Raw genomic sequence first — 14,788 nt, 5'->3', positions numbered from 1 at the left:
ATAAAGCGTACGTTCAATGTGCCTTTGCGTGTGTGTGTTACCTCTGAGAGCACGAAGGATTCAGCTTCATTGTGAAAGGTGTCTAGCAGTAATGTCAATGCCTCCCTATCCAAACACATGTTCAAAATGATTAAAATGTTAAAAAATACACAAAACAAGCATAGTAAAAGAGCAGGTAAGCTGTAAATAAAACAAAGCAATCCTGAAAAAAACATGTTCAGTGTTGTATGACTGAGGGTCAAAAAGGACCATATCAGTGATTTTGCATGTTTAGATAAATAGATAGATAGATTTACTTTATTGATCCCAAACTGGGAAATTCCCAAAGCCTAACATCCACCAAATGTTTAAACTTCACCTTTCTGCTAATCTTTTCCCAAAACAGTGGCATGATTTGCACATGTAAAAAATGGGTTAACAATGGTAAACATTCAAAATCGCTGGTATGGTTCTTTATTGTTTTGTCCTACAATGTTTCCTGCAGTACTTCCTATGTCATGCATCCTGTGCTCTATGCCCTACTTCTACAGTATGTCCCAAATGTTGTGTCCTGTATCATATTTTACAGTATGACATCTCTGTTGTTTACAGGTGCAGTGGTCCGCCAGCATGTTGTCAAACCCTGTTGTGTTCTGATTTAGCAGATGCTGTACTGCACAGCATTATGCCACATCTTTCAAACACTACAAGACCCTGTTTGGGGATGAGATTTGAACACAGGGAAACTTAATCATCTGGTCACCCTGAATTGCTACACCTGAGACTGTTGACAATCATTCTTGACCAAAGAATTTGCTCATAATGTGAAACTTTTGTCTGGGACAGTAAAAAACCAAGGATGGCCAAAACCACTCTCTTCATTATCACTACTTCAGCCTCTTCTACCAGATTAGGCGGTAGAAGAGGCTCCTACCTCAATGGTAGGAGGCTAACAGTTAGCTCTCACCTGGTGACCGTCTGTTTGATGGGACGCTCCTGCAGCAGGATGCTGTGGTTCAAGCTGGAGGCTGTCTCATCGTCTTCTTCCTGCCAATCAAATGGTCAAAAGGAGAAATTAGGAAGTTCAGGATTTATATTCAGTAGATTTTACGGCAGCTTCCCAAAAAGGAATACTTCAGCCTCTGTCCTGTCAAAGAATATTAAAGTGAGGTGCTTCTTCATCATGTACTGTATGGTTATGACCTAGTATGGATGTGTGCATAGTGTGTGCAAGAGTGAGACAATACAAGAGCAAACAAAAGAAAGCTGTATTTCATGCATTTTTGCATGTTGGCAGCCCCAAATGGCAGCGTGAGAAGACAATTTGAAGTTCTGAAAGCTGGAAAGGGTCATTACACATGAATCCTGTAAGATGACCAGATTTTAACATAGGCAAATAGGCTGAATCTGTGGCCTTTTATTAGTGGTGATGGGACACTAATTTTGTTGTATTTTGATTTAAATATATGATTACAATATTTATAAATAATTTTGTAATTTATTAAGCTGTTATTTATTTATTTTTGCACATTTTCTGACAATACTTTGGTTAATTATAGGTATTTTTCTTTGTCACTTTTTCTAATTTCTTGCTATTTTCCAAGTCATTTCTTGCTAATTTGCTTATTGCCTTTTTCCCATGTATCTGAAAGAAACCAAGTAAATTTTCTCAGTTTTCAAAGGATTAACTCACGATAAATTATTATGATTCAAATTGTACTAGCAATTATTCTAACATAATGTTTTTATCTCACCTCTTTGAATCTGTTTGTCAGAATTCAAGTGTGACATCTTAACAGTACTGAACACAAACCAAAATCTCTTTTCAGTTCAAGCGTTCTGGGATAAAATAACTTCAAACGGGCTTGTGGATTAAAGAAAGTCAACTTGGGGCTGCAGAAAAAGGTTTGATTTAGACTGAGAAGACAGCTGGATTTTGCAAAGGTCTTGCTTACTACAGCTTTAGAGTTATGCACAGGATGCCTATACTCACTGGGCATAACACGGTGACATGCATTCCTGTATGTTTAATTAATACTTCCTGTTTGTGAGTGCGTCTGTGTGTCTGTGTGTGTTTGTGTTCAGACCGTGCGAGCCAGCTCTGTGTTGATGGATGACCTCTTGGTGAGGAAGAGACGGATGTCCCAGTCAAACTTGAGGCACTGCTGGATGTACTCCAGACCTGCCAATGTCTCTGAGCTGATCCACACAGAGAGAGAGAGAGAGACAGAGAGAGAGAGAGAGAGATAGAGATAGAGAGAGAGAGAGAGAGATACAAACAAATTGCAAACAGAGAAGGGAGAAAATTCAAGTCAGATTACACTCAGCAGAAACATTTACCACTAGTCAACATTAGTCTTATTCAAGTCATTAACTAGGGTTAGACCAAAGCATGGGGCTAATTTTGTCATTAAAATGTCTAGTCCAGCCAGTGTCATCCTCCTCTAAAATCATGGACTTGAGACATTTCATACTTATCAGGGAGCTGATATAAACCACACTGGTAGTCTATGGGATCTGAAAGTAGAAACTGACATCAGATTCCAAGCAAGCATGCATGACAACTGATGATCACATGTGATCATGACCATATGTGACTGTCTGCATGGAGAATTATGCACAGGTTGTCTATACACACTGTGTATAATGTAGGAACACACAATTGCGTATATATAAATCATTCTTCCTGTAAAAAAAAAAAAAAAAAAAAATCCTAATGTAATAAATTTCTTCTGTAATATGGTCTACTGTTAATGCTAGTTTTAAAGTTTTAGTGTCCTGTGATGGTCTGCTTCAAATACTACCTCAGCCAGACAAAATGCCTAGCTTGAAACTGGCTCATTTAAAGAAATATATATCAACTATGGCCAGCTGACCTTCAAACCCTACTATTCAATACTTTTTGTGTGCACCATAGTAGTATTTGCTGCAATAATCAGACATAGGAATCAATAAATTATCGGTCCCAGATGGTTATCAGGCCGATATACAGAATTTTTCAATAGTCAGCATTGTAATTTTGATTTACACGCTGGCTGAATGTAAATCTGAAGGACAGTGTAACACAAGTGAGTGGGTGGGGAAACATTTGCTCAAGATAATGTGGTTACAATTTCCATTTCCCTTTTCACTGAATTTGTATTTATTTTAGTTTTACAGAACAACAAAAATGCCAAGTTGTTGTGTGTTGCTCTTACTTTTCTCACGGAGGGAAGGGTTTCAAGTTCCACTTTACTGCATTCATTAATTTTTATTTTAAGACTTATGAAAGGCTACATTTAGACGCCTTTCACAAACATTTAAACACAAGAATTGTGATGTCCATCCAACATCAGCGAGCTGGTGTTTAAATACATCATTGGGAGAATTATACATATTGTTTTCTAGCATTATTTTTTAAACACATTCAGGCAATTTTCTTGTTTTGTTCTTTAAGCAATTGTTTTCTCTTTTTTGGAAATGTTTTGCTAGTTTACTGATCACCCTTTTCCTCAAGTTTTGAAAGAAATCAGGTGAATTTGGTCAGGTTTGAAACGGTTAACTGAATTTTATGTTAAGACAAAAAAATGAGTGGCAGTACTTGCAAGTACTTGATGTTCTAAGTGAAATGCGTGCAGGCAAAGCACTGCATTTTGAAGTGTTTTGTTATGAGGAACTATTTATTTTTTCTACCAAGATTCTCCATACACTGTATTGTTCAAAGAATGCTTATTAATCTTGTGTTAACTGAAAGGAAAGCTTTATCAGCATTTCTAATACTGGAAATTTTGCCAAAGAAATTTTTGAATTTACTGCAAAAAACAGCTGTACATAGTCGCTGCCGCGTCCTTGATTACTAATAAACTGTATTGTCCCTAAAAAAAAAAAAATCAATATCAGTCAATCCCTATTCAGACAAGCACAATGGTGCACAGCTGGCTTTAGTGATACACAAGGGAAGCTGCTGTGAGGTCAGTGTTTACTTAAAGGAGAAAGAGGGAGAGAGAGAGAACTGCAGTTTTCATAGCTACAGGTTATCAGGCTGAAACACACTTCCTGCGACTGCCACAGATCGTGCTCACACACATACACACACACATACAAAAATACACACAATATCCAGAGTTGCTATCCAGAAACAACATACAGTAGCATAAACACACATCCGCCATAACACCCACAAACCCAAATGAAACACAAGTTAAGCTGCAACAAATTGGCTGAAAGAGAGACAGAGAGAGGAATGTCAAAGTGTTTGAATGTGAGTGTCTGTATGTGTCTGTCTGTCTGTCTGCTGTAAGGTGCATTATTTTGTTGGTGGTGCTGGGGAGTGAGGAGGGGGCTGCCTGTGGCTTGTCTGGCCTTCTTACATGAGTAGTGCTGGTTTAGAATCAGCCACAAGTGAGCTCCACACTGTTATTATGAGTTGAGTGCGAGAGTGTGAGTCTGCACCACAAACCACACCAGGCTTTTCCAAACCGTTCTCTCTCTCACACACACACGCAGACACAGACACATACACATACTCTCCCTCACCGCCCCCGTCCCCCAGTGGCTCCTGGCCAGGGGGGACAGTGTGGATGCTCTGTGCCCAGTACAGCTCGCCCCTTTTGGGCTGGAGCTAAGACAGAAGCCCCCCTGTCTTCTCATCCAGCCTCCAGGGACTGGAGCCAACACCGAGGACGTCACTCATCATGCCACAACACACTGGCCACACGCACACACGCACACACACACACACACACACACACACACACACACACACACACACAAAAAACAAGTGCCTTTCCCCATGCCAAGTTCCACTTAGAGCATGAGATGAAGTGTGTTAATGTTGTGTGATATTTCATGCATCAAATGTCATGTTTTGAAGACCTCTGCCAGAGGCAACATGGACCATAACGTTACCATGAGAAAGTTGTGCATGTGTGTATGTATGTATGTATGTGTGTGTGTGTGTGTGTGTGTGTGTGTGTGTGTGTGTGTGTGTGCGTGTGTGAGACATTTGGCAGCCAATGTAGCTTCTAGATCATGTCACTTGACCTGCATCTCTTTTAAAGCTCTATTTCCCCCAAGTACCAAAGTCATACAACATAGAAATTTGGAAAAAAGGGAAATTTCACCCATTTTGGAGAATTTGATATTATTTCAGACTAGAGTTTAAATAAAATAAATTAAGAAATTTAACTGATCAAAGAAGGAGGATGAGGACTAAAGGGAGGGGAAGAGTAAGACAAAGAAACCAGAGACAGGAGGACAGGTAGGGAGTGAAGTCCTTACTTGTTAAGGAACTCATTCTGTCCACAGACTTTCAGCAGGTAGTCATCCACGTCGACGTGGTCCAAGTCGTCCTGGGCATAACACAAGGTCTGGTAGATCAGCAGGTCAACAGTGGAGGAGCCTGAAGAAGGACACAAGGAAGACTGTGAGTGTAAGACTGGAAGTTTCTCAATGAGCACGTTTACATGCACACCATATTCCGGTATTATTCGGAATATTCACAATATTCCGGTTGCACACGTGTCATGTAAGCACGCACCAAACCCGATTAAGGTCATATTCCGGTTGGAGAGAATTCCGAATAAGACCCCTGGCATATGCCTGTTCCAACCAGAATATCAAAGCATGTAAACACCTTAGTCGGAAAATGCCCCAAACCGGAATATTCAGTCACGACTGCGCATGCTTGATGCGCAAGGAATTCTGGGGCGTCTTTGTTGCTATGGTTACTGCAAGCGGGGAAAACGACCAGCATGGCGAAAAGCAGCGAGAGCCAGGAGACTGCAGCCTGCCTTCAGCTGATCAAAGACTTAGATATCATGGAGGATATTGATGGGAGAAATCACAGAAATAGCGACAGAAGAAGAAGAAGACTTCTTCTTCTGTATTTCCGGCAGACCAGACGCCTATTTGCGTACTGCTGCCCCCCGCGGCTGAGTGTCACATTACGTTAGAGAGTGGAATACGCCGAAATGCGGGAACATGTCAAGTGACATGTAAACGGAATATTCCAGTTGCCGCAGCGCAGTTACCTTAACCGGAATATTGACCCGAACCGGAATATGGTGTGCATGTAAACGTAGTCATTGTTCTTAAATAAGTATACAGTACTGAAGTCCATGGGCGTCTGAAGGTGAGGTGATGACCCACCGACAAAGGAAAGAATGAATCATGTCAGCTGAATGTCAGGAGTGGGAAATTTCTGGGTTAAAGTGTGAAAATTGTCAGTAGCCTACTCTCAAGTGTTGCATGCAAGTCTGGAGAAGTTTTATCTTCACAGGAGCACGCTGATTTTCCATCTTATATTACATTACATGTGGCATTCCATGTTTTTATGTTCATTGTATGTCTATTTACATGTGAAGCACTCAATGCATGTGATTCCAGCATTGTAAAGCACTTGGAGCAACATTTCTTGTTTAAAAGGTGCTATAAAAATAAAGTTTATTATTATTTATTTTAATTTATTTTAAATATTCTCATCATTATCCACAAAACCCTACATGGCTTTACACACGCTAATATTAATGAACTACTGGTCCCCTACTCTGTGTGTGGAGCACATTCCAGTTTGAAAACTAAAGGTGAACTGTGCTTTACAAGTGTGGAACAGTGGAACAGGAATGGTCTCCTCCAACCAGTTAGAGCTGCTGAATACAAGATTTTAATTCCTATTTATTGTTACTGTTTTAATCTTTAACATTCTAGACTTTTAAATTACTTCCATCTTGTATTTTTATGGGGTTTTCTTTGGTTTTTGATAAAAAAACAACAACAAAAAAAACAACAACAACTTTTTAACAAAAAAGCTACATAAATAAATCTATTAGCAGTATTATTATTATCGTTCTAGTTGTTGCTGTTGTAAATTCTGTTGCAAAACTATACTTTTAAATTTTAAAGAAAGCAATTAGTAATATGTGATAGGTAAAGTTATAACTTATAGGTAATAAGCGCATAATATGCAGAAAACTAATCATTTTGGATCTTTATTCACCCCGTTGGGTCTTATTGTGACCTTATTTTAAGGTATGTTGATTGATGTTACATAATACAGATGGCCATCTTTTTTCTCTGCAGAAAGTGACAGGAATTTTAGAGCTGAATAGTCAGAACTAATGGTGCAACATATGGTATTTTATGCAAATTTCCCACTGTTGCTTGTAGTTTCAAAACAGTGTTGCTAATTGTGGCGCTGCTGTGTTTGTAGAAGAACAGGAAGAAGTAGCTGAAAACAGCCGGTGACATCAGCCAGTATGTTTTCTGACCATGTAAACTAACATCAAGTTGATACTACATAGTCAGAACTGCAGATTTGGACTCAGGTTTTGGATCACTGGTCTTCATTTTTACATATGTTGGAGACAACACAGAGCTATCAAAAAACCAGTATCAAACAACACACTCTTTAATAAGGTCAGGTCATAAGAAATCTGATTCCAGATGTTGTATTCGTAGCTAAGCATGATGGACTAGTCTGCACTACTGTAATTTATCTTCTCTGGTGTTCATACCACTTAAGGATACCTGGACAAACAGCAGAATATGTGCCCTGCAGTTTGCTCATGCTTCATTCGTTATGCTTATCAAACATGAGGAACTGCTGGCTATTAGCCCAGAGAGACCAAAAATCTTTGAGATTTGGGTTCTTTCCTGCAGTTGGTTTGAATTACAAACTCAGTCCTCACAAACTGCATCACAGTTCTTGGAAGAGGAATGAGACTCAAGTTTTTAGGCATCTCAGTTATTTGGCATCACTGGAGTTCAAATGGCATATTTGTCATCAGCCCAGATGGACCAAACTAAAGACATAAAGCCTCCAGATTTCCAATAAAGAGCACAGGGAGAACTTGGTATGAACGGACCCTAAGTCTCTGAAAACTGTTTTCACAGCCATTCATGCCACTACTGGATTGGGTTTTGGTTGGGTTCTGGTTTGGTTTTGGTGGCTCATATTAGCCTGTGATCCTATCCTTCCATATAAACTTCTTGATTCCTGTGGGAAAACTAGGTCTTTGAACATAGTAATAAGACAAAGCAGAAAAAATGAACGGTGTCCACATTCCTGCAGATTTTGCTTAAGGGAAACCTGCACAATCCATGTCAGGTTACAACAGATGTGATGGAAATCCTGGTGTAACATAAACGTTAGTGCGACAACTAGCCTGGTGGGTTTTCCTTTTTCTTCTGGCTAATGGATAGTTTATTGTGCTAGGTCTAACACATTTTTCATAATTTATCATTAATCATTGATTTATCAGTTTCTCATAGAGAACTATATTTTTTCTTATTACATGCAGTCGATAATAATTGGATGCAAATATTTCAATGAAAAATGTATTTTAATTTAGAAATAACTTTGTTTTTTGTTCCCTTTCTCTCTAAAACATCTTGGGGGGCCAGATAGGATGTGCCAAACCCTGCCCACAGGCCTTATCTCTGACATCTCTGCTTTAGGACATTGTTAAGATGTATTTAACCATGTTTGCACTATTTATTTTGTTTGTAGTTCTCTGGGATGTCAGCAAACCACTGCAGTCACTCCTCAGCTGCTTCGATCATGCTAAGATAGCAAAAACATTGTGGCCTAAGTTTTCAATCTGAATGTTTTTAGGTCCAGCAATACTAACATATGTGCAAGTGTTTCATGAATGAGACCCAGTGTCCACAGAGTGACCAGCGCTGAATGAAACTGTGATCTGAACCCTCAAAGAGCTACACTGTTGCAGCTGTTACAGCTGTTGCATTTGGGTCATGGTTTAAATGTACTGGTCCAGCACTGATATAAGAACTGATCCAGGTAAATGTTGAAGAATTGTTTTTAGCTACAGGTTGTTCTGCCAGCACCCCATCTATTCATACATGTATTTAATCAGTTCCCCTCTGGTCCATCCATGAAAACTAATGTAAAAAGTATTGTAACATAAGTAACATAAGTATTGTGCTGTAAACAACTGTCACCCACCACTCCCAGCTGTCCGGCTCTGTGCTGGAGAGCAGCCAGGTATGTCTTATAGTCATGTGGTCCAATTGCACTGGTTGCATCTCAAGTAAATCAACAAGCAGTCAAGCTAATTGCTGCACTAACTGAATCAGCCACTTTAAGAGACACCATCCAAAGGAATGCACAGGTCTGCACCCGGGCTGCCAATATAACAAATACACTGGAAAATGAGAAAAATTACCCCATGACAACAAAAAAGATACAAAACCTAAACTAGACATGGGCTTCCAGCATATATGTATTTATACATATATATATATATATCTACTTGACCTGTATGTAAATAACGTATGGCTTCCCCTAGTAACGAGATCATTCAGTCATTCAGCAACTAACGCATCTAATTTTGCTGTTTGTAATTTTGCAGTATCCCTTTGAAACCTAAGCAAATTCACTTGATTTCTTTCAAAAACATCATGTAGTTAAAATTAAACCACAAAGATATCAAAGACATTTGCACACACAAACAAATAAGTGAAAATTATGAACAAAAACAAAAACAAAAACAAAAAAACACAGAAAATTAGAAAAAAGCTTTATTATCAATTTTGCCTAAGGGCTTCAGACAATCAGTGTAGCACTGATTGATTCTGCAATAAACTTGTAATCAATCAAACTCTACCTGTCCTGTGCTTCACACATGGTATACACGCGTGCGCACACACACACACACACACACACACAGTGTCTTACCATCGCAGGTGAAGGTGAGTGGTTCTCTGAAGTGTTCGCTGATAACGGTGACCTTGACGCTGACCCCCAGGCCCTGCTGCAGCTCCTCATGGCCGACTGAAGGCGACCACACAAAGCCGGCATTCTTCAAACGCTCGCTGCATGGATAGGCTGACCGCAAGCTGCAAACCCACACGCACACTCTTACAATCACGAAACTTTTTTTAAAAAAATTGCCCACTCTTTATCCTATGTTGTTTGTTTTAGCCCACAATGGTAATCAATTTCTCTTTCCCTAACAAAACTCAAAATTGTCACACATGACCCTTTCCCTGACAAATCCTAGGAATGGGAAGAGTTACAAAACAATTATTTTTCTGTGCACTTTTTCTTATTTGTCTAAATAGTAGGAGAGTTCATCCTAATGTCAGGTTCTGCAGCTACCTTGGGTCACTGAACAAAAATGATTTCAATATAAAATGCAAGAACATTTTTTCTTTACTGCAGACATCTTTCTCTCTGTAGAAATGGTAGGAAATTAAGTCACTTTGATTTCTGCAGTGGATCTGGAGATTGTATTTCTGTCCTAGGAAAACTTTCTATCGGTGTTGGTGTGCCTCTAGTGTGCTCTAGTGTTTTATGATAGCAGCGCCATTCCACTCTTTAGTTAACTGGGTGTGTTGTGTGCTAATCCCACTGTCTCAAAGCTTATAGTGTTTTTTTAATACCTGCTTTAAAAAAATAATACAGCAAAGTAATTAGATGCTAACCGCTTTTAACAGCCACTTAATCATCTCTTTGCACTATAGTCGACATGAAAGGATCAGAAAAACAATCATTTGTACCAAACTAAGCTGTGAAAACACTTCATGTCATGTGTGCTGAAGGAAAAACAATGTTGTTTTAATGTATCTTGGCAGACATCTTAGACAGTGTCAGGCTAAAGGTCATAATAAAAGCATAAGAGTGTGTTACTCACACGTCCAGCATATGACAGAAGGCGGCCACCTCCTCGTCTCTTTCTTCAGACACTTGGAAGAGCTCATAGCCAAATCCATTCATTCTGGATCCAAAGGATACCTTCCAGTCACACACAGACACAGGAAACCGTCACGGCAGAGTCACGGCATCTTGCATAAATGCTCCAGTATACTTCATAAAAAGTAGAGCTTTTAGGTTAAAAAGATGTCTTGCAGGGTGCAAGACGCAGTGATTCAGGTTCTTTGGGTGTTCTTTTTGCAAGCCCCCACAGGCGAACTTTTATGTTGTCTGTTCTACTTCAGATACCTCCTCTTGTCAGTGATTGGTCCCAGCGTCACATGGCTGGGTGCCGGTGAGGCCAGGGGGCAGAGTTCAACATTGGTTTTAGCTCATGCACTACTTCAGGTGCCATTAGAAGCAACATGTCCAGAGTCTCTTCAGCCATTAAATAGCCTGTTTATAATTCCAGTGCAGGGTTTTGTGTGACCAACAGGTTTGCCTCTCATTACCTTGAATGCTTTACATTTGTAACACTACTGAAATTTGGATGTTCCCAGATAGAGTCAAAGTCATCTACTAACCTTAAAAGATGCCACATTACAGACATTGAAAAAAAGCTTTGCAATTTTGCAAATCTGCGATTTTTAAAGTCTGACCTGCCAGTTCCAAATTTGGCAATTCTGATTTTCTTTCCTTTGTGAGCACTATAACTGACAGCAGAAACAATTTTTTTTTCTTTAATAGAGAATTCAATTGTATGTTTAATCAAACATTGACCATTAAGTAACTTTTGTATTTTCTCCAGAAGTTCACCAGGTGCTTTCCTTCACTCTGACTCAAACAAATCTCAAAATAAAAAAGTGCTTCAGATGGCTGGACACAGCTTTTTTAAGCTACAAACCAAACCGTGGATTCTGTGTACCATTAGGCCTACACCCGACATGTCACCCAAGTGAGGCTGCACAGGAACCACATTAGAATACATTTAAACATACTGTGTATAATGCCAAATTTGTTCAAACTTCATTTTTGGTGAATGTGACAGCCCTAATACTGTCATTATTTCCTAACCTTGGCCAGGCTTTACATTACAAGTGGTCCTACCAGTTTGACAGCTAACGCACACAACTGAAACAAGGTCACAATGCAGTAGCTTGTAGCACAAATAAAATGACACATGCCTAAAATGTGATTTAATAACTGAGAAGTTATTGAAATTCGATCTGTTGTTCAGATACAAACCCAGTGTGCTGTGTGTCAACAAACTGCAGACAGAAAATGTGGGTAGCAGTTGAGTCAGAGCAATAAACACAATCCATGGTGACAGAATTTAATCAAGTTACAACTGAAGAAATAAACCAACTGTCTGAAAACTTATACTGCTGTAAGACATGGGTGTCTGATTTATCACAACTAGCTAAACTTTTGAAGGTGCAAATTCTTTAATGTCCACCTTATTCTACAATTTGAGTCTCTAAGGTACAAGACCTGAAGACATACACAATTCTACAAGTCTAACGGTCTCACTCGTGGTGTGTAAAAGAGGGTCTGGTCTGCCTGAGCAATGACTGAGTTACTCACATCGCCACGTTTGGAGGACTGTGCTGCTGGTAATGGGGCTAAATACAAGGGCTGTCATGATAGTAAAATGTCTAACATTGACACGATTCCAGGGAAAATATCAATATTCAATATCATTTTCAATTCCTCTGGGGAAAAAAATTACATAACATAATATATATAACATTACATAACACATTGGGGGACAAGAATAGATTTTTTAATAGGAAATAAGGTAATTATTTGTATTTGTGCACTGATTTTACATAGAGGGGTTGTGTGTTGTCAAGCACAACAGCATCTCACTCTGTCTACTGTGAACAGTATTTTTCCAGTTGACACCCATCTCAGCTGTTAGTATAGGTTTAGGTAGGTTACCTTAAAATTTAAAGTTTGACGTGTTGCCTCCCTTCGATGGCACCACTTGCGCAAGTTTGCGTGTGCATGTGTGTGTGATTACTTATAGAAAATGCTGCAGGTATCGATACTGTTGGATAGAAGAACTGGAACTGTTTAAAATATTAAGAATTAGTATTAATCAAAGTATGAATACTTTTGACAACCCTACTAAACACTAAGTTTGTAGCAGTGGGAAAAAAAAAAGTCCTCCCCAAACAAACACATTATGCAAATACTGTGCTTGCCTTAGTTCACAGTGAGCACATGATACAAGAATGTAACTTAAAGGGACAGTTAACCCATTGTGAAAAATTTTATATTATTTCCCTTCCCCCTGAGCTGTTCTGTAGGACAGTAGTGGTGGTATCATCCTCTCATTGTTACTGAGTGTTGGATACTGGCAGGAAAAAAATAATGGCAAACTCAAGCTTGTGTCTCTGTGGCGGCCACTGCTTGGGTGTGGAGTGATACAGGAAGTGCAGAAATGACTGGATCTTTCCAGATGAGAAGTAAAATAATTTCCCATTCCTCATAATCGGTCAGCTCTCCCTATATCAGAAACTATGTTTTCCTCATATAAAAATAAAAAATCGCAAAGCTGCATAAGCATGCTTTATAAAATATTTACATACCTTTTTAGCCTAAATTGATTTCACAACATGACTTGATTTCAAAAAGCACTAAAAACAGTTACAACAACATTTTATGTTTATTTTTTTCCCCCTCCTTCAACAAAGGCATGGCTACCAATGTTAAGGCAACATCTCTTTCTCAGACTCTGTTATGTGCTTAGTAGAGTTGCCTGAGGCAACCAACTGACAACAAACATGAGAGTTTCAGCTGCGCAGTAGTTTTAAACTGGACTGAACTGGAAGGAGGAGGAGAGAGAGGGACGCAGGAGAGGAGGCGATAACAGTGAACTGAGAGAGAAAGACAGATGGACGAAATGCCACATCATTTTGGACAGCTGACTTGATAGGTTATTTTGTCTATGATTTCCACAGATTCAACATTAGTGTTCCCTTTAGGTTCAGATTTTTTTCAGCAGCTTAATTTCTACACAGCAATCTGTCTGGTAAACTGGTCTCATTGAAATGACACTGATATCATCACCTGCATTTGCCATATGGTCAGTTGCTTGTTTTAGCCTGCTGTACCTTAAAAGCAGTCTTATTAAAATGCGTTTTATTTCTGTGCTCTTCAGCAGGTTACATGGTTGGTAAGTATGTTCTATGAAAACAAGTGTCTCTCCAAACTGCAAGAGATATTACAGTACATGTGTTTTTGCATTATGGACACGTGATGGTTTAACCACTATTTATCTATGCTATTACTATCTACTATATAGTAAGAGAAAAGCCATACTTTGTGATTCATTCACTAGTGCAGTCGTGCATACATGCATGTATATAGCATATGCCTACCTCTGCACTGGGGCATTTGCTATATACCTTCTTAAAAAAAAAAAAAAAAAAAAAAAAAAAGCCAGTGATACAGTATCTGTCCAGTGCTGATAAAATCTTGTTACAAATTAATAAATCTACAAGTGTCTCTGCTGTACTTTGCTTCATTCTTTTAATGATAACAGATCAAAGCAGTGCCAAGTAAAGATCACTCAGCTAAGCATGTTTGGAGTGTTGTGTAAAAAGGTGTGACTTATGTGTTTCTCAGCAGCTTTGTCTTCTTCCTAATTATTAGTTTCCGATTTCAAAGACTTGGTGTTAGATCTTCCTACAGTATTTTAGCATCTGTCTTATCTGAAAGTATTTGTAGAAGTTGTCTGGGCTGTATCCATCCTCCATTTTTAACGGTTTCAGTACCATTTACTTAAGTTCACTTTTAATACTCCAATTTGTTCAATGTTCAAGATGCAGCTTACAAACTACTTTTTTCTCCCTTCCCACAAGATAATGTTTCCTGTGGTGTCTATACTGCCTGGCATTCATCAGATTTTCTAATCAGTCTGCACACTTCTCTGAAAACCTTAGAATAAAATGATTAATGTGTAAATGCAGCTAGCTTATCTCAAGTCTGTTTATTTCTGTTTTGTTTTGTGTTTGTTTGTTTTGAAAAGCTCAGTTTGGTGAAAATGGAACTGAGAATGAATTGGAATGCAATGCACTTGATAAATTATTAATCTTCTATTTTCTTTCAGTATAACACATCTATCTTTTGATCCCCACAGGTTGTGTGTGTGTGATAACAATGGGAATA

The 14,788-nt window shown here is 38.9% G+C and overlaps 1 protein-coding gene across 2 annotated transcripts in view; it reads right to left on the bottom strand.

The window, feature by feature from the left end:
• The window catches only part of pik3c2b (phosphatidylinositol-4-phosphate 3-kinase, catalytic subunit type 2 beta), a 71,223-nt gene that overhangs the window by 43,563 nt on the left and 12,872 nt on the right, over positions 1 to 14,788 (bottom strand). For both annotated transcript variants that reach the window (XM_030051960.1, XM_030051959.1), the window contains exons 3-8: positions 10,614 to 10,714; positions 9,656 to 9,816; positions 5,239 to 5,359; positions 2,067 to 2,178; positions 947 to 1,026; positions 42 to 105 (exon numbers count right to left, since the gene is read on the bottom strand). In XM_030051960.1, the coding sequence (XP_029907820.1) occupies positions 42 to 105; positions 947 to 1,026; positions 2,067 to 2,178; positions 5,239 to 5,359; positions 9,656 to 9,816; positions 10,614 to 10,714 (639 nt within the window). The remainder of the gene's footprint in view (positions 1 to 41; positions 106 to 946; positions 1,027 to 2,066; positions 2,179 to 5,238; positions 5,360 to 9,655; positions 9,817 to 10,613; positions 10,715 to 14,788) is intronic.

The sequence above is a fragment of the Myripristis murdjan genome, chromosome 5, assembly GCF_902150065.1.
Source record: "Myripristis murdjan chromosome 5, fMyrMur1.1, whole genome shotgun sequence".
NCBI lineage: Eukaryota > Metazoa > Chordata > Actinopteri > Holocentriformes > Holocentridae > Myripristis > Myripristis murdjan.
The sequence above is the reverse complement of the archived record's forward strand: the minus strand, read 5'-3'. Positions and strand labels throughout refer to the sequence as shown.